At 41.3% G+C, this 19393-nt stretch overlaps 1 protein-coding gene across 1 annotated transcript; it reads right to left on the bottom strand.

The window, feature by feature from the left end:
• Nucleotides 1-1809: 1809 nt before the first annotated feature.
• LOC132405921 (hepatic lectin-like) lies at nucleotides 1810-17773 on the bottom strand. Its single transcript, XM_059990902.1, has 6 exons — nucleotides 17728-17773; nucleotides 17116-17181; nucleotides 14709-14774; nucleotides 12599-12750; nucleotides 4228-4337; nucleotides 1810-1945 (listed from the first exon to the last, which is right to left on the bottom strand). The coding sequence occupies exons 1-6, from the start codon at nucleotides 17771-17773 to the stop codon at nucleotides 1810-1812; spliced, it is 576 nt and encodes a 191-aa protein (XP_059846885.1).
• Nucleotides 17774-19393: the final 1620 nt, after the last annotated feature.

Genomic DNA, 19393 nt, shown 5'->3' on the forward strand with positions numbered 1-19393 from the left:
TAATTCATTATCAAAACGTACCAGTAGATGAATTTTGGAACAAATTTCCTTAACCTTTTTAACTTAATGCCATCAGAATTCCTTGAGTGTGGAATTCCTCACTGCTGGGTCTGTTTCGTTGCTGAAACGAAATATATTTATGGATGGTAGTGAGGAGCTTAATGTGTTATATGTAACATATGCACAGCCTACTGCGTGACTAATCAGTGATACATTTTTCTGAATTTAGAAGACAGTCTCCAAATAAATCCAAGACTAATTGGTAGCAAGCAATTTTGGCTTATCCAAATCAAAGCTCGAGGGCCTGCATTGTCAGAAATCGGTTATATATCCTACAGAAGAGTCGGCGATAGAAATCCTACCCCGAACTCCATCTAGCAAGATATGAACAGCTAGCGGGTGCAAATTATTCAGGGATAATTTCATTTTTTTCTTGGAAATTAGAGTAGACCAACTGAATCGTCGGACTCTGCGGTGATTGATCGAACACGATGTAGAAATCTCCATTTATATACATACAGCATGTAGAAAGGGTTTGCCTATTAATTTAAAGCACTATGAAGCACAACACAAGTAATAGAAGGGGAGCTCAACATCCTAAACTACCCGACAATGTGTGTAACAGATTTCCCTACTTATGAGGGGGATACATCACTTACCCCCCAAATGCACAGATATGGAGTGGAAGGAAGAAACCCTCTCAGACAACCTCCAAGGGGCTGTCGTAGAAGAGGAAAAATGCGGGCAGATTGGAGAATTGTAGTTAATGCAGAGAATTGTGAGAAGCAGGAGGAGTGGGGCAAGAAAACATTGAGGGAACTCTGCCTTTTCAAAGTCACGATGGGAATAAGAGTGGATTGTATAGTTCCTCGTAGTTGGCAGAACATACCGAAAGAGCTGATGAAGCATACAAAATCTTGGATTTCGTAAGTAGATCGTGCGAGCACAATCCCTCCGAAGGCTTCTGAGTCCTTTGAGTGCAGACAAGGTAACAGCCGATACCACAACACTCCTAAATTCATATCTACTTTATTCAGGGTTAAGTTGTTAGTATTGACATACAAGTAACCAACAAATTTTACTGGATATTCATTATTATAAAGCGGCAGATAGTTGAGCATAGTCTTGTAGGTTAGATCCAGATACTGATACAATGTCCAAAAATAATAGGGTGGGCGTGGGAAAAGAAGGAGCAGCTTTGTCAACGAATAGAAAGAAAACAGGAAAGGAGAGGCGTGTGTGGGACTGGCAGGTCGGATTAGACTTGGCAACACTCGGATCAATTCCAACCACCTGCCTGGTAGAAGTTAGAGCTGACAGCCCATCTTTCTGGAATCGGGTTTGATTTGAATAAATCCCAGTTTGTTGGCAGTTTTGTCAAGTTACAATTTTTAAAAAAAAGGTCGGCGCCTGGAAAATAACCCAGCGGTTACAGACCCAGCCAGATATTAAACTTGAACAAGTTCTGGTAAGTCTTCCAGGATCCGGGTGGACAGATGAAAGGTGCACAGAACGGTTGGGAGTTCGGTTTAACAAAAAAAAACAGATGAACGAGGCAGGGTTACCCGAAGAAATTGGCGGTAGCAGAACATTACATTTGTAATAGCCGTAGGATTGACTTTGACGGCACAAAACTACTGTGCCGCGCAGATTTCTTTCGGGACAACCTGGTGAAGGGTAAGAGAGATCTGGCCATGCACCCACCACGCCAATCCCAGCTTCGAGCTACTCGTCTCGTGAACAGGAAAAAAGTTTACAAACGTAGTTACCGCCCACATTCCCCTGAGTATACAATAGCTTGGAGGAATTTTAGTCTGCTCGTTTCTCACAGATAAGGAAAAGCCAAGTTTTGCATGGCCGAGCGTGCCACAATCCGTTTTCGCCGACCAAGGCACAATCTTCATCTACTCCTCCAGTACCATTGGGTTCACCGTTTGCCCAGAATCTGAGTGGAAAGGGAGATGTGGTGAAAAACAATGGACATTTAGATACAGTAACTTATTAAAAACTATTGCCTTGCCCCGGCAGCTGGAGGACCAACTGCCGACGGATGTTACACATTTAGCGGCGACAACATTGACCCCATAACTGTGAATCACCACCATATTTGTAGAATCCGTTGTTTGTTCCTGAACATTCATTTATATACAGAATCCTGATTCCCTAACTCCATCCAAACTTCCAATAAACACCGGGACATTGTGAATCAAATGTTAAAGTGTGAACCCGACTGGTTTGACGCAGTAAGCTACTTCAATTTCCACGGTGTAATCTAAGTGCAAAAGAGCTACCAGAGTGGATCGCCGACTCACAGATCAGCCACACTGCATTTTAAATTGGGAAATCAGCTTTACAAGGTAGTTAAACCTCCAGTGGAGGAACATTTAGCGATCAAAACTCCTTAAGTTTAAAGATGTATATAGATAAAGATAAATAGGGACATTACAAAAAAACATTAAATTGGGGTAGTGCAAATGCCGAGAGTATGAGGCAGGATCTATCTATCGTTAATTGAAAGTAGCTGATTTTGAGTAAGCCCAGGCCGATTTGTAAAAGTTGCTTGAGGAGTTTAGGACTGGTTTGAGCCATTAAGAGGTGAGTACAAGAAACGCCGGAAAGAAGTAAAGACAAGAACATCAAAGTAAATGATCCCTGGATGAGAATGTTGTGAACTTGGGTGCTTGGATTTGGGATTGGCTTGTCCACCGAAGACAGAGCGGCCATGGTAACTGCTCTTGCTCAGCTTGCAGGTCTATTACTCGTAATGTTCCTCACGGATATGTACTGGGGTTTCTGATGATTGTGTGTGTATATATATGGCTGGAATAAACAAGTGCATGGGTGGGTTATTAATTTTGCAGATGTCACGAAAATCAGCAGCATTGTTATTAGTGTGGATGATTACCAAAGGGTATGGACGGATATAGATCAGTTGCAGTTGCAGAGAGACAGCCTGAAGATTAATGTCAACCTGATAGGTGTGAGATGTGGCAGTTTGGGAGATCAAGTGTAAAGAAGAAGTAGAGAGATAGTGACACGTGCCTTGACAGATGTTGGCGTCCATTTTCATAGCTCCCTGGATGTGGCTGCTCTGTTTGACAGTGGGAGAGAAGCGAAGGGTTGCCTGCATTTGTTAGTCTAGGCATTCTGTTCAAGAATCAGGAAGTAATGCTGTAGCCTTACAAAACTTTTGTTAGGTTACACCTCAATTATTGTATTCAATTCTTTTTGCCCCATTTCAGCAAGGATGTAGAGGCTTTGGAGAGGGTGCAGAAAATGTTTACCAGGATGCTCCCTGGCTGAGATATGTGCAATAAAAAGTTGCACAAACCTAAGGTGGTTTCTTGCAGCAATGGAGGCTGAGTGAAGACTTGACTGTAGAATACAAAATTATGAAAGGCATAGATGGACAGTCAGATTATTTTTTGCAGGATCGAAATGTGCAGTTCTGGGGAGTATGTATTTATTGTGAGAGGAGGAATCTCGACGCAATGTTTCACAGAGAGTGTAGGTTCCTGGAATGCTCTGCCAGGGCTGGTACTGAGGGTGATAGGACAGGCTTGTGAATTTATACAAAATTAGAGATTTTAACTATGTGCATACTGAGGAAGGTATTAGTGAAATTAGGCACTTGTAATCTGTCAATGCTTAAAAGTATGCATACATGACCAAGAAGATCAGTTGTTATTCGATGAAACATCAGAAAAAGGAAATAAATGTGATCTAAGTGACGTGATCATGCTAAAAACAAACAACAAATACAGATCCGGTGAGCAGCACTTCTGTGGCTAAAAATGCCTTTTTAATGGGAAATATCAGAGTAGAAAGGATAGACAGGTTCAAGCTGACAGGAAGACGACAATAACTCAAATAGCCATATGAACAATAGTGGTGTGCACAATAGAATGTCTGAACGCACAACATGTCTAACATTGAAGTAGATAGACTATCGCAGCAGAAGACCACAAACATACACTCAGGTATCACTTTATCTGGTGCAGGTGTGTCCTAATAAACTGACCACCGAGTGTACGTCAGCAAGAGAGAGAAAAGTATAAAAAGAACACATCCAGGAAAGAAAAAGGGAAGGTGATTTGAAACTGTGAACTGAGGCAGAGGTCAACGTTATTCACACTGCACACAATTCTGTAATAAAGGGGGATAATAGCATACTTCAGTAGACTGCAGGTGAAGGTCTTTCACTGTGTGAGGTAAAAATATACTCACTTGACATTGGATGCATAATCAGTGCCATCTACCCAACGCCAAGTCCCGTTTTTGGCTCTGTCATGGAGTCCAATCCAACGGTCACAATTTGCATTCATCCTGATATATTCCTGCCAGATACATAGAAATATATTCACATGATCAGATTTGCCAGTGTTAACGGCATGACTAATTCAAATTCAAACAACACACACAAAATGCTGGTGGAGCACAGCACAGCAGGCCAGACAGCATCAATAAGGAGAAGCACTGTCGATGTTTTGGGCTGAGATGAGTCAGGACTTCGTCAGGATGAAGGGTCTCAGCCCAAAACATCGACAGTGCATTTTGTGTGTGTTGTCTCAACAGCAGTATGAATGATGTACAGGTTGGACTAGGGATGAAGGACAGACAAAAAAAGGAAGTTATTGGCAAACTGCCTTGCACTGGAGCAAATTTGAGGATGAAACCAGTCTTAGGTTGATATGAAAAATGCTTTTCTATCTCTACATCAGCTTGGTATTGTCCAGCATTTTGTGTGTGTTGTTTGAATTTCAAGCATCTGCAGATTTCTTCGTATGTATTCTGCTGTTGAGCTCAGTTTCAGCTCACAGTTTTCTGCTCACTACAGTGTTTCGGATGCCATTCAAACACCAAGAGATTTAATTACAGGAAACTTCATCTGCTTTTCCTCTGGCCCACAGGAGCGAGAATTAGGTTAGGGATTACGGTGGATAACGTAAGTGGGAAGTGGGTTGTGTACAGCATTAAATTACCAAAGTACACAGGTGTCACTATATTCAACCTGGGGATTCATTTTCTTGCAGACATTCACTAAAGCACAAACTTAAAGCACACGGTATTGGGGGTATGGTATTGATGTGGATAGAGAATTAGTTGGCAGACAGGAAGCAAAGAGTAGGAATAAATGGGACCTTTTCAGAATGCCTGGCAGTGACTAGTGGGGTACCGCAAGGCTCAGTTCTGGGACCCCAGTTGTTTACAATATATATTAATGATTTAGACGAGGGAACTAAATGCACCATCTCCAAGTTTGCGGATGACACAAAGCTGGGCGGCAGTGTTAGCTGTGAGGAGGATGTTAAGAGGATGCAGGGTGACTTGGATAGGTTAGGTGAGTGGGCAAAATCATGGCAGATGAAATTTAATGTGGATAAATGTGAGGTTATCCACTTTAGTTGCAAGAACAAGGAAACAGATAATTATCTGAATGGTGGCCAATTAGGAAAAGGGGAGATGCAATGAGACCTGGGTGTCATTGTACACCAGTCATTGAAGGTGGGCATGCAGGTACAACAGGCGGTGAAAAAGGCAAATGGTATGTTGGCATTCATAGCAAAAGGATTTGAGTACAGGAGCAGGGAGGTTCTACTGCAGTTGTACAAGGCCTTGGTGAGACCGCACCTAGAGTATTGTGTGCAGTTTTGGTCCCCCAATCTGAGACATTTTTGCCATACAGGGAGTACAGAGAAGGTTCACCAGATTGATTCCTGGGATGGCAGGACTTTCATATGAAGAAAGACTGGATCGACTAGGCTTATACTCACTGGAATTTAGAAGATTGAGGGGGGATCTTATTGAAACATATAAAATTCTAAAGGGATTGGACAGGCTAGATGGAGGAAGATTGTTTCCAATGTTGGGGAAGTCCAGAATGAGGGGTCACAGTTTAAGGATAAAGGGGAAGCCTTTCAGGACTGAGATAAGGAAAAACTTCCTCACACAGAGAGTGGTGAATCTGTGGAATTCTCTGCCACAGGAAAAAGTTGAGGCCAGTTCATTGGCTATATTTAAGAGGAAGTTAGATATGGCCCTTGTGGCTAAAGGGATCAGGTGGTATGGAGAGAAAGCAGGTACAGGGTTCTGAGTTGGATGATCAGCCATGATCATACTGAATAGCAGTGCAGGCTCAAAGGGCCGAATGGCCTACTCCTGCACCTATTTTCTATGTTTCTCTGTTTCTATGTTTCATAGCAAATACAAGAAACACAATCAGGTCAATGAAATACAACCCACAACAGAACAGATGGACAATCAATGTGCAAAAGACAGCAAGATGTGCAATATAAAAATTTAATATTATTATTATTATTATTATTATTATTATTATTATTAGTTACTCCCACTCAGGCTGGTAAAATCTGGGGTATGGACTGATCCAAGCAGACACCTATGTCAACTGCTAGGACCTTTCAGACTATTCTCATGGTATTCAGTTTTGTGGCTTTCTGAAGCTTTACATAGACAGACAGACATACTTTATTGATCCCAAGGGAAATTGGGTTTCATTACAGCCACACCAACCAAGTATAGAGTAGAAACATAAAACCATAAATAATTTAATAATAATAAGTTAATCATGCAAAGTGGAAATAAGTCCAGGACTAGCCTATTGGCTCAGGGAGTCTGACACTCCGAGGGAGGAGTTGTAAAGTTTGATGGCCACAGGTAGGAATGACTTCCTATGACGCTCAGTGTTACATCTCAGTGGAATGAGTCTCTGGCTGAATGTACACCTGTGCCTAACCAGTACATGATGGAGTGGATGGGAGTCATTGTCAAAGATGGCATGCAACTTTGACAGCATCCTCTTTTCAGACACCACCGTCAGAGAGTCCAGTTCCACCCCCACAACATCACTGGCCTTACGAATGAGTTTCTGATTCTATTGGTGTCTGCTACCCTCAGCCTGCTGCCCCAGCACACAACAGCAAACATGATAGCACTGGCCACCACAGCCTCATAGAACATCCTCAGCATCGTCTGGCAGATGTTAAAGGACCTCAGTTTCCTCAGGAAATAGAGATGGCTCTGACCCTTCCTGTAGACATCCTCAGTGTTCTTTGACCAATCCAGCTTATTGCCCATTCGTATCCCCAGGTATTTGTAATCCTCCACCATGTCCACACTGACCCCTTGGATGGAAACAGGAGTCACCAGTGCCTTAGGCCTCCTCAGGTCCACCACCAGCTCCTTAGTCTTTTTCACAATAAGCTGCAGATGATTCTACTCGTACCATGTGAAAAAGTTTCCCACCGTAGCCCTGTATTCAGCCTCATCTCCCCTGTTGATGCATCCAACTATGGCAGAGTCATCAGAAAACTTCTGAAGATGGCAAGACTCTGTGTTGTAGTTGAAGTCTGAGGTGTAGATGGTGAAGAGAAATGGAAACAGGACAGTCCCCTGTGGAGCCCCAGTGCTGCTGACCACTCTGTCTGACACACAGTGTTGCAAGCGCACATACTGTAGTCTGCCAGTCAGGTAATCAATAATCCATGACACCAGGGAAGCATCCACCTGCATCACTGTCAGCTTCTCACCCAGCTGAGCAGGGCAAATGGTGTTGATCGCACTGGAGAAGTCAAAAAACATGACCCTCATAGTGCTCACCGGCTTGACCAGGTGGGCATAGACACGGTTCAGCAGGTAGACGATTGCAGCCTCAACTCCTGGTCGGGGCTGGTAGGAGAACTGGAGGGGGTCTAAGTATGGCCTAACCATAGGCCGGAGCTGTTCTAGAACAAGTCTTTTGATGTGGGGAGGTCAATGCCATAATAGTTTAATCCTCTTGTGAAGTGATCTTGGGATGATACCAGTTGTGGATATTACTATTGAAACAATGTACACGGTGTCTTTGTTCCAAAGTCTTTCAGTTCCCTCTTTTAACTCAGCATAGTTCTGGTGTTTTCACTTGTTGATTTCTGTACATTATGTGTGCTTGGGATATCTATTTTTATTAAATAAGCTGTTCTTGCTTGTTTATCCTGTATTATTATATCCAAACAGTTATAATGGATTGTTTCATCTATAATAATGCATCAATCATAATATAATTTGTGGTATTCTGAATCTTAAACTGGAACTGGAGTGTATCTATAGAAATCTGTAATCTTTTTTACCAGTTTGCATTTTAAAGCAAGATTTTAATAATGTTTGCCATGATGATGCCTGTGTAAGTAATCAGATTGTGTTAAACTGCTGCCAGGATCATATAACGTGCTTGATTGTTTCGGTTTTTTTCCTGGCACTTACTACTTCTAACATCTTGAATTTATTGGTATTTTTGGGGGGGCGGGTGTGTGTGTGTGTGTGTGTGTGTGTGTGTGTGTGTGTGTGTGTGTGTGTGTGTGTGTGTGTGTGTGTGTGTGTGTGTGTGTGTGTGTGTGTGTGTGTGTGTGTGTGTGTGTGTGTTTGTTTGTTAACCTCCTGTCTCTGTTTTTCTACAAGAAACCCTTTTGTTTTGGGTAGAAGTCTCCAACTCGGAGCCAGGCTTTTGATGCTTCCTCGTCGACATCTCATCATCTCAGATCGTGGAGTTATCATCCATGGTAGATAATACCCTTCCTTTAGTTAACTTTTTTTTCAATAGTGATAAATTCTTCATTTTTCTCGGTTGTGCTCTCATTTAACTTTGGTGGTGTATACCTCTTACCAGAATTGCATATGCTTGCGTGGAGAGATGATTCCTGCTTTCATTTTAAAAGTATACCCTTAGAAGTTCTATCTGACTGTTCAATAGATTGCCAATGTCTGCTATTCTTCTTCGCCCTTCTGGCCTAGATAGTTTTAATCTAAACACATTCAAATGTACTTAATGTTTTCTGAAATTTATCCTTTCAGTCCTTATTTTTCTTTGTAAATTTTTCAGAATGGTTTTGGACCAAGGTGCTATGTCAGAAGAATACATTAATATACTGGTGATATATCAAAAGTGTTTTCTGCCTTGATTATCTTTTTACTGTAGAACTCAGTTTGGCAGATTTTCTTAAGCTTTGAAGTGAATTCTTTCAGAGGATATTCCTTTATCACACTACAATCTATTTTCTTTCCTGGTGATATCCCAGATAAATATGCTTCATATTCATCAATCGGTTGTATTGTATCCTGCTACTCTGTTTTGTATTCTTTTGGCTCTGTTGCAACTTTCTTTATGTTTAATGTCCTAAATTTATTTAGTCTATTATTATTATATTCTTTTCTCATCTCAGGATGTTAAAATCTCAGATAGGGGTATAGCCAAGCATGGTTATTTGTCAATTGCTGGGAACTTTCAGAATATTCTAGTGGTATTTATTATTGCGGCTTTCTGAAGATTTACATAGATATTACTGCGTAGGCATAATTGTTTAATGCTATAGTGTAGTGCCTTTGGGATGACACTAATTGTAGATATTACTAATGGGGCAATCTGTATCTTGTTCATGCTCTCTTTTTAATTCAGCATATTTGTCATGTCTTTCACATTGATTTCTGTAAGTTATATGTGTGATTAGAAGGTCTATGTGTGTCAAGTAAGTTGTTTTTGCTTGTTTATACTGTATTATTATATCCAGACTGTTATTATGGATTGTCTTTTCTGTAATTACTGATCAGTCATAACATAATTTGTGGTATTCTGATTCTATTTCCAGATTCTCTAGGCATTTTCTACAAATATGATCTTGACTTTGTTGTCCTTTTATTATATATTTTGGTAACTCATTGTGCTAACCACCTGCTCCTGTGTGCCAAAGTATAGGCCACTAGATTTAACTGCAAGCACAACACAGACAAATGAATAAATTTTTACTACAGAACAAAGAGCAGGATCCTCCATGGAAGATATCCCTACAATCTGAATAGATTTGAAGTCGACAAGGAAGTGTCGAACTACTGGGTTAGAGTTGGAGACCTCACCCCAGAAGCAGAGAGTTTCCTTGCGGCAGTACAGGATCAGGTGGTTAACACAAAAGATGATCAAATATACATCATAAAACACGAACACATACAAAATATTAAATCCAGCACATTACAGGATCCTGTAGTGGTGTAATTCAATCTGATTAGTTACACAGGCACAATTAATTAACAAACATCATTCACCAAAATCTTGCTGCAAAATACAGACTCATAAAAGACACTATACCTTACTATAAATACAAGCCTGATCCAGTTTCGGTGTCCTACAAATGAGAATACAGCTGATCCATTATTACAGATGGGAAAATCTATACAGATAAAATATTACAGGATAAACAAGCAAGAACAAATTACTCAATACAAACCGCCATTCCAAGAAAACGTAACATACGCAAATCAACGTGAAAAACACCAGATTTATGCTGAATTAAAAGAAGAAATTGAAAGACTATTAAGCGCATCCAGGATATAAATATTAATGTTGTCCTAATAGTAATATCAACAACTGGTACCGCTCCAAAGTCACTACATAATAGTATAAACAATTAGGCCTACACAGCAATATAAATATTTATTTAATTCTCAGAAAAGTCACAATGCTAAGCAGAACTACAATAATACAAAAGTTCCTAGCGATTCAGAAATGACCATGCTTGGCAATGCCCTCAGATTTACCAGATTGAGCGGACAAGAAGTAAAAATAACATTAAAAATAAATAAGCAATAAATATCAAGAACAGGAGTTGCAGACCCTTGTAAGTCAGTCCATAGATTTTGGTAATAGTTTGGTGGTGGTTCAAGTGAGGTTCAGTGAAGTTATACACTCTGGTTCAAGAGATTGATGGATCGGGCTAATAGCTGTTCCTGAACCTGGTGATTTGGGTCCTGAGGAGGTACTTTCTCTCCACGGGCAGCAGTGAGCACTGACCTGGAAATTTTTTTGATGACCTGCTAATAACTTTCAGTTTAACCATTTGGAATAATAGTTCCTGCCTTAATATATCATCAATATCAGTCAAACTTTGCATACAGTAATATAGGTTTAATGACGGTCATGAACGGTGTGCCCTCAATAAGGCAGAAATAGAACGAACATAAGGAAATCTGCAGATGCTGGAAATTCGAAAAACACACACAAAATGCTGGTGGAACACAGCAGGCCAGGCAGCATCTATAGGGAGAAGTGCTATCGACGTTTCGGGCCGAGACCCTTCGTCAGGACTAACTGAAAGGAAAGATACTAAGAGATTTGAAAGTAGGAGGGGGGGGGAGGAAATGCGAAATGATAGGAGAAGACCGGAGGGGGTGGGATGAAGCTAAGAGCTGGAAAAGTGATTGTCAAGAGTGATACAGAGCTGGAGAAGTGAAAGGATCATGGGACGGGAGGCCTCGGGAGAAAGAAAGGGGGAGGGGACCACCAGAGTGAGATGGAGAACAGGAAGAGTGATGGGCAGAGAAAGAGAAAAAAACAAACAACTAAATATGTCAGGGATGGGGTAAGAAGGGGAGGAAGGGCATTAACGGAAGTTAGAGAAGTCAATGTTCATGTCATCAGATTGGAGGCTACCCAGCTGGTATATAAGGTGTTGTTCCTCCAACCTGAGTGTGGCTTCATCTTGACAGTAGTGGAGGCCATGGATAGACATATCAGAATGCGAATGGGAAATAGAATTAAAATGTGTGGCCACTGGGAGATCCTGCTTTCTCTGGCAGACAGAGCATAGGTGTTCATTGTAACGGTCTCCCAGTCTGCATCGGGTCTCCCCAATATATAAAAGGCCACACGGGGAGCACCAGACGCAGTATACCACACCAGCCGAATCACAGGTGAAGTGTCGCCTCACCTGGAAGGACTGTCTGGAGCCCTGAATGGTGGTGAGGGAGGAAGTGTAAGGGCAGGTGTAGCACTTGTTCCGTTTACAAGGATAAGTGCCAGGACGGAGATCGGTGGGAAGGGATGGGGGGGACGAGTGGACAAGGGAGTCAAGTAGGGAGCGATACCTGCTGAAAGCAGAAAGAGAGAGGGAGGGAAAGATGTGCTTGGAAGTGGGTTCCCGTTGGAGGTGGCGGAAGTTACGGAGAATTATACGTTGGACCTGGAGGCTGGTGGGGTGGAAGGTGAGGACAAGGGGAACCCTATCCCAAGTGGGGTGGTGGGCGAATGGGGTGAGGGCAGATGTGCGGGAGATGGGAGAGATGTGTTTAAGAGCAGAGTTGATGGTGGAAGAACGGAAGCCCCTTTGTTTAAAAAAGGAAGACATCTCCTTCGTCCTGGAATGAAAAGCCTCATCCTGAGAGCAGATGCGGTGGAGACAGAGGAATTGTGAGATGGGGATAGCATTTTTGCAAGGGACAGGCTGGGGAGAGGAATAGTCCAGGTAGCTGTGAGCATCTGTAGTCTTATAGTAGATATCAGTAGATAAGCCATCTCCAGAGAAGGAGACAAAAAGATCAATAAAGGGGAGGGAGGTGTTGGAAATGGACCAGGTAAATTTGAGGGAAGGGTGAAAGTTGGAGGCAAAATCAATGAAGTCAATGAGCTCAGCATGCATGCAGGAGGCAGTGCCAATGCAGTCGTTGATGTAGTGAAGGAAAAGAGAGGGACAGCAGTTCTCCATATAGATGCTGCCTGTCCTGCTGTGTTCCACCAGCATTTTGTGTGTGTTGCAGAAATAGAACGGATGTGACCTACCTGCTCTTCTTGACTGTTAATGACCACGAGTTTGGAGTTCTTTCTCTCACAGAGTTTCTCCGCATCGCTCCAAGGGCATCGAATTGATGTAAAATAATACTCATTTTCTTTGAAGGGTCGCCATTTGTTTAATAACTGGATAGGCATAATACCTATGAAGGTATTGAAACAGAAATAAAGAACATTTGAGGCACCACAAACACTTGGTATGTCCTTACCCACATTTACACATGGATTTTTTCTCGTTCAAGCATCGAGGCCATATCATGTTGAAGCTCACATCTATAGTATGTCGCAAACCTTGTAGGAGCCACATCACATTATAACTCTGGTGTCGACCACATCTGTAAGAAATGTTCATACTGGCTAAATACATCATGTAGCTCAGGACTTCGTTATTGTTCTGTGGACAATATTCTTGCCTATAAATTTAAAAATATTTTGCATCCATCTCCACAGGAGAGATCAGCGTAAAATCTAGGATGACTTTGTTTTTCAGGACCAAGCAAGTATTCTATCTTTAGAGGGGCTATCATTTGCATGAGCAGTTACTCTGCCAGACTGTCAGGAGAAACCTAATTATAACTTGCTGGTAATGAGCATTAACAGTGTAAAATTAAAACAAAGCACAGGAATGGGCAATAACATTCTCAGTCTTCACTGTCGGTTTGTCCACTAACCCAGATCCTAGAAAACTCTGAAGTCATAGACCGTGAAAACTCCATGATCTGGTTCTACGACAGAAGTTCTCTCTAACATAGAGTGTTAAGCAGATTTCAAGTCCATCCTCCAGTTACCATCAATCAAAAAGATTGACTGTTTGAGCAGAGACTCATCTGTCCCCACCACTCCTGCTGTTGGCATTCTCTCTATTAATGGCTTCCATGCTATAAGCCTTATTGATCACACATCCTAAGCCAAGCAACCCACATCCTTAGTAATGTAAAGGCCCCAGGCCAATGAGCCGTGTGTAACTGCAGCAGTCTCAGAGTGACCAGAATAGACTCCAGAACTACTGCATTGTTGGTCCCGGAACTGTGCCTTTTACTGACTTTGAACTCAAATGCATAGCAGCCATGGAATGAGAAGATAAACTTTCCACAACCATGGAATGAGAAGATAAACTGATACCTACAGATCTCACGTCAGCTCTTTATAACTTTGAAATCAGGAGGGCAACAACTGCACAGAATGAAATCTGTGGAAGTCTGCGTGGCGCCGTCATTGTTGGGAACTTTTCCTCCAGCCTGACAAATAGAATTAGTGCTCAGATATCGGTTTAAGTCAATGGATTTGAACTGATAGTACAATAAGACCATAAGACATCGGAGCAGAATTGGGTCACTCGTCCCATCGAGTCTACTCTGCCATTCCACCTTGGCTGACTTATTATACCTTACAATGCCCTTCTTCTGCATTCTACCCATAACCTTTGATACCCTGACTAACAAATAGCTAATCACATTCTGCTTTTAATATTCCAAATAATTTAGCCTCCTCAGCAGTCCATGGCAATGAATTCCATAGATTCATCATGCTTTGACTTTAAAAATCATCTCTGTTCTAAAAGTACATCCCTCTTTTCTAGAGCTGTGTGCTCCAGTCCTGGACTCATCCACAATAGCAAACATCCACTCCACATCCACTCTTACCAGACTTGTCAATATTTGATAAGTTTCAGTTAGATCCCCTTTATTTTTCTGAGCATCCGTGCATACAGGCACAGAAATATCAAATGCAGTTCATACAATATATGTGCCAAAGACTTTCGCAAATTACTCTACATTAAATCTTTCATTCACAGAGAAGCAAAGGAACGGCGATGGGATTGCCTCAAGTCACTGGACCGGGCTGTGTCAGGACCCTTTTCCTTCATAGTAGCAGCTATACTCACTACTCTACCACCACCCCACGCTCAATATCCCCATCTCCCAGGGCAGCTGAAATACTCTGGCCAGTTGGGTGCAGAGAAGATAGAAGGCATTTGCATTTTAGTTAAACCATGGACCATTTAATGTCAGAACACAAAATAAATTAGCTGGGCGGAATTAACAATCCCCAATTTTTAATGAACAACTGCAGATGAAAGTCTTCAGATTATTAAACTTACCCTTTCTCAGATGAGAAACCTCATCCATCAGCTCAGCAAGTGAGTCGTTTGTCATTTCAGAATTTTCTATTACGGAAAGAAGAACAAAGCATTAGAACAAATTTCAGATATTCAGTCTGTTGCTTATTGTTACACATCTTGGAATTTTTGCACTTCATGTTCCTTCCATCCCTAGCACAATGATGGCTAAGTAGCAGAATTTTATGACTTGGTTTTTCATACTGGAGAATGAAAACAGGAATAGTTGAAATCCAACTTAGTTCCTGAAAATAGCAACCTTGAAATTTCCAAGTAGGCTGGCATTGATTGTGAGTGCAGCTGGATTCAGAAGCTACTAATTTAGAAAAAGATGTTCAATACTGACATTTGAGAGTTTCAATTCAAAATTTGATTAAATCTAGAAAAATGTAAGTCGCAATGATGATGAAAAAATAAACCACTTGTTGAAAATATGTATTGAATTTAACAGTGATAGTGAATTATTTCATGCATCTGTGCCGGACAATGTCTATAGATATTATGCAAAGCAGTATCAATGACATGGACCTATACGGTGTATAGATGAGGTGCTGCTTGCTATGCTAAGGCTGATTAGGGTGATTAAATTAACAGGGCCTGACAAGCTGCTCCCTCGAACCCTACAGGGGGCAAGTGCAAAAATTGCCAGGGATCTAGCAGAGATACTTGAATCATCATTAGCGATAGATCAGATACCAGAGGACTAGAAGATAGCCACTGGTGATCTAGTGTTTGAGAAAGGCTCTAAAAATAAAACAGGAAATTATAGCCGGCTGAGCCTGACATCAGTAATGGTAAAGTTATTGGAAGGTATTCTGACTGATCCGATACATGTGTATTTCAATAGATGTGGACTGATTAATGATATTCAGCATGGCCTCATGTGTGATAGGTGATGTCTGACCAGTCTTGTAGAGTTTTTCAAGGAAGTTACAAGGGATGTTTATGATGGCAAGGCAGTAGATATTATTTACATGGACATTAGTAAGGCATTTGTCAACGTGGTCGAGAAGGTTCAGCCAATTGTCGTTAGAGATGAAGTAGTAAATTAGATTAGGCTTTGGATTTGTGGGAGAAGACAGAGTGTGGTTTCCCTTTTGACTGGAGCACTGGGTCCAAAGATGTTTGTCATCTACAGTATATAAACTGTCTGGATGATAATGTGGTCAACTTAATCAGCAAATTTGCAGATGACTCCAGGATCAGGAGTAGACAGCCAAAAAGGCTGATATAGCTTGCAACGGGAACTGCACGAGCTGGAAACGCTGGCTGAAAAATGGTAGATTGAACTTCATATTGACAAGTGTGACGTGTTGCACTTCGGTAGGACTAAGCAAGATAGCTTTTCCACAGTGTACAGAATGGCAAGAGGAGTGTGGTAGCACAAAGGGATCTTGGAATACAGATCTATGATTCATTGAAAATGGAGTATCTTTGAACTTTTGAAATCAGGAGGGCAACAACTGCATAGAATTAAATCTGTGTAAGTCTGCTTGGCCCCATCATTGTTTTCTTCACCATGACAAATACAAATAGAATTGGTTCTCAGATATCGATTTAAGTCAATGGATTTGAACTGATAGGGCAATAAGACCATAAAACATTGGAACAGAACTAGGACACTCGGCCCATCGAATCTGCTCCGTCATTCCACCATGGCTGACTTATTATAGCTTTCAAAGCCCTTCTTCTGCCTTCTACCCATAACCTTTGACCCCTGACTAACCAATAGCTTATCACCTTCTGCTTTAAATATTCCAAATGGTTTAGCCTCCTCAGCAGTCCATGGCAATGAATTCCAGAGATTCATCATGCACAGGCTTAAAAAATCATCTCTGTTCTAAAAGTACATCCCTCTTTTCTCAAGCTGTGTGCTCTCGTCCTGGACTCATCCACAATAGCAAACATCCGCTCCACATCCACTCTTACCAGACTTGTCAATATTTGATAGGTTTCAGTTAGATCCCCTTTATTCTTCTGAGTACCTGTGCACACAGGCCCAGAACCACCAAATGCAGTTCATACAGTGTATGTGCCTAAGACTTTCACAAATTACTCTACATTAAATCTTTCATTTACAGAGAGGCAAAAGAGCGGCAATGGAACTCCCTCCAGTCAGTGGACCGGGCTGTGTTCTGGGACCTTTTTCCATCGTAGTAGCAGCTATATTCACTACCCCACCACCACCCCACGTTCAATATCCCCCTCTCCCAGGGCAGCTGAAATCCTCTGGCCAGTTGTGTGTAGAGAGGAGAGAAGATGTTTGCTTTTTAGTTAAACCAAGCACAATTTAGTTTCAGAACACAAAATAAGTTAGCTGGGCGGAATTAGCAATCCCCAATTTTTAATGAACAACTGCAGATGAAAGTATTCAGATTATTTAACTTACTCTCCATCAGTCGAGCAACATCACTCTGCAGTTTGACAAGTAAGCCGTTTATCATTTCAGAGTTCTCTATTACAGAAAGAGGAGCAAAGCGTTAAAACAAATTTCAGGTATTCAATATGTTGATTTTCTTTATAAATCTCGAAATTTTCGCAATTCCTATTCCTTCCATCCCGAGCACAATGATGGCTAAGTAGGGAAATTGTATGAATTGGTTTTTCATGCTGGAGAAAGAAAGCATGAATAGTTGAAATCCAAGTTAGTTTCTGAAAGAAGCAACTTCGAATTTGGGAATAGGCTGTCATTGATTGCAGAGCAACTGGATCCAGAAGCTACTAATTTAGAGAAAAAGTTTCAATTCTGACATGGTATCTGAGAGTTTCCGTTCAAAGTTGATTAAATCTAGAACAAAGCAATTAGCAGTAATGATGAAAAAAATAAATGACTTGTTGAAAATGCAGTATGTATTGATTTCATCAGTATGGTCTTCTGATTTCATCAGAAGACCATTTCTTGATCGTATTCTTTTTGTATATCGACACAACCTGTAACTCACTCCATTGAAAGTGTAGTTGGAGATGCCTATTCATGCCCCGTGCTTCCAACAATCAGTACCTGGGCTCAGGGCTACATACATCACTTCTCTCTGAACATTACACATTGTTTTAATGATGACTTGAATGACTTTTTGTATCAAAATACAATATGCAATTATGAAAGAGACGATTATTCATTACTAACCAACAAATTCTTTGAGTTGCCATATTGGGCATTCTGATGACATTCATGGGGTCTGCATTCTGAGAACAGATTTGCAAAGTAACTATGAAGAAAGATAGAAGAGAAAATTTGCAGGTGCTGGGAATGCAAGTAACACACACAAAATGGTCGAAGAACTCAGCAGGCCAAATTTCTCGGACCGGCACGTCAACTGTATTCTTTTCCATATATGTTGCCTGGTCTGCTGAATTCCTCCAGAATTTTGTGTGTGATGTAGAAAGGTAAGTTGATTGACAAGTTGAGATTCTAAATTGGTGAAAAGCCGATTTAGATGTATCATAACGGATTTGGCAAGTGTGGATTGGTACGGGCTATTTTGTGGCAAAAGGGTATTTGGTGTTTGGGAGGTCTGAAAAAGTGAAATATTGAAAGTACAAAGCTTGTATGTGCCTTTCTGAATTCGATGTACAGATAAGCTTGGTTTTCAAGAGATATTGAAGTCCTGGAGAGTAAGATGAAGGGGATGTATAGCAGGTATGGGAAATAATAGGGTGCTTATGGAATATAAGAAATGCAACAAAACACTTAAATAAACCAAGTGGGATAAAATAAGGAATGAGGCTCTTCTAACAGCCAATGTGAAGCTGAATCCTAAGGGATTCATTTTCTGCAAGAGCAGAATGATAGTCCATGTGTGAAGCCAAAAGAAGAGTGAGACCTTAAATAATTTTGTACATCCGAATTTACTCAGGAGCTGGACACAGTGTTTATAGAAGTGAGGCAAAGCAGCATCAACTTCACGAACCTATACACCGTATAGAGGAGGTGCTGCTTTCCAGCCTAAAGCTGATTAGAGTGGATAAATTCACAAAGCCTGGCAAGCTGTTCCCTCGAACCCTAAGGGAGGCAAGACCATAAATTGCTGGGGAGCTAGCAGAGATATTTGAATCATCATTAGCGATCGATCAGTTACCGGAGGATTGGAGGATAGCCAAAGATGATCTGGTGTTTGAGAAAGGCTCTAAAAATAAAACAGCAAATCATAGCAGGCTGAGCCTGATATCAGTAATGGTAAAGTTACTGGAAGGCATTCTGAGGAATCAGATACGAGTGTATTCGGACAGACGTGGACTGATTAATGATATTCAGCATGGCTTCATGCGTGATAGGGAATGTCTAACCAGTCTTGCAGAGTTTTTCAAGGATGTTACAAGGGATGTTTATGATGGCAAGGCAGTAGATGTTATTTACATGGACTTTTGTAAGGCATGTGTCAACATGCGCATGGGGTTTGGTCCAGAAGGTTCAGCCAACTGTCATTTGGGATGAAGTAGTAAATTGGATTAGGCTTTGGATTTGTGGGAGAAGACAGATAGCTGTAGTAAATAGTTTTCCTTTTGACTGGAGTTCTGGGTCCAAAGTTGTTTCTCATCTACAGCATATAAACTATCTGAATGTTAATGTGGTTAACCTGATCAGCAAATTTGCAGATGACTCCAAGATCAGGAGTAGACAGCGAAGAAGGCTAATATAGCTCATAGCAGGATCTGCACCAGTTGGA

This window comes from Hypanus sabinus, chromosome 16, assembly GCF_030144855.1.
Source record: "Hypanus sabinus isolate sHypSab1 chromosome 16, sHypSab1.hap1, whole genome shotgun sequence".
Classification (NCBI taxonomy): Eukaryota; Metazoa; Chordata; class Chondrichthyes; order Myliobatiformes; family Dasyatidae; genus Hypanus; species Hypanus sabinus.

Coding starts and splice junctions, on each gene's coding strand:
- LOC132405921 (XM_059990902.1), bottom strand. CDS start 17,773: ATGTGTAATGTTCAGAGAGAAGTGATGTATGTAGCCCTGAGCCCAG. Junction 12,751..14,708: donor GGTTTCTCATCTGAGAAAGG/GTAAGTTTAATA, acceptor ATACCTTCATAG/GTATTATGCCTATCCAGTTA. Junction 4,338..12,598: donor TTAACAGTCAAGAAGAGCAG/GTAGGTCACATC, acceptor TGTATCTGGCAG/GAATATATCAGGATGAATGC.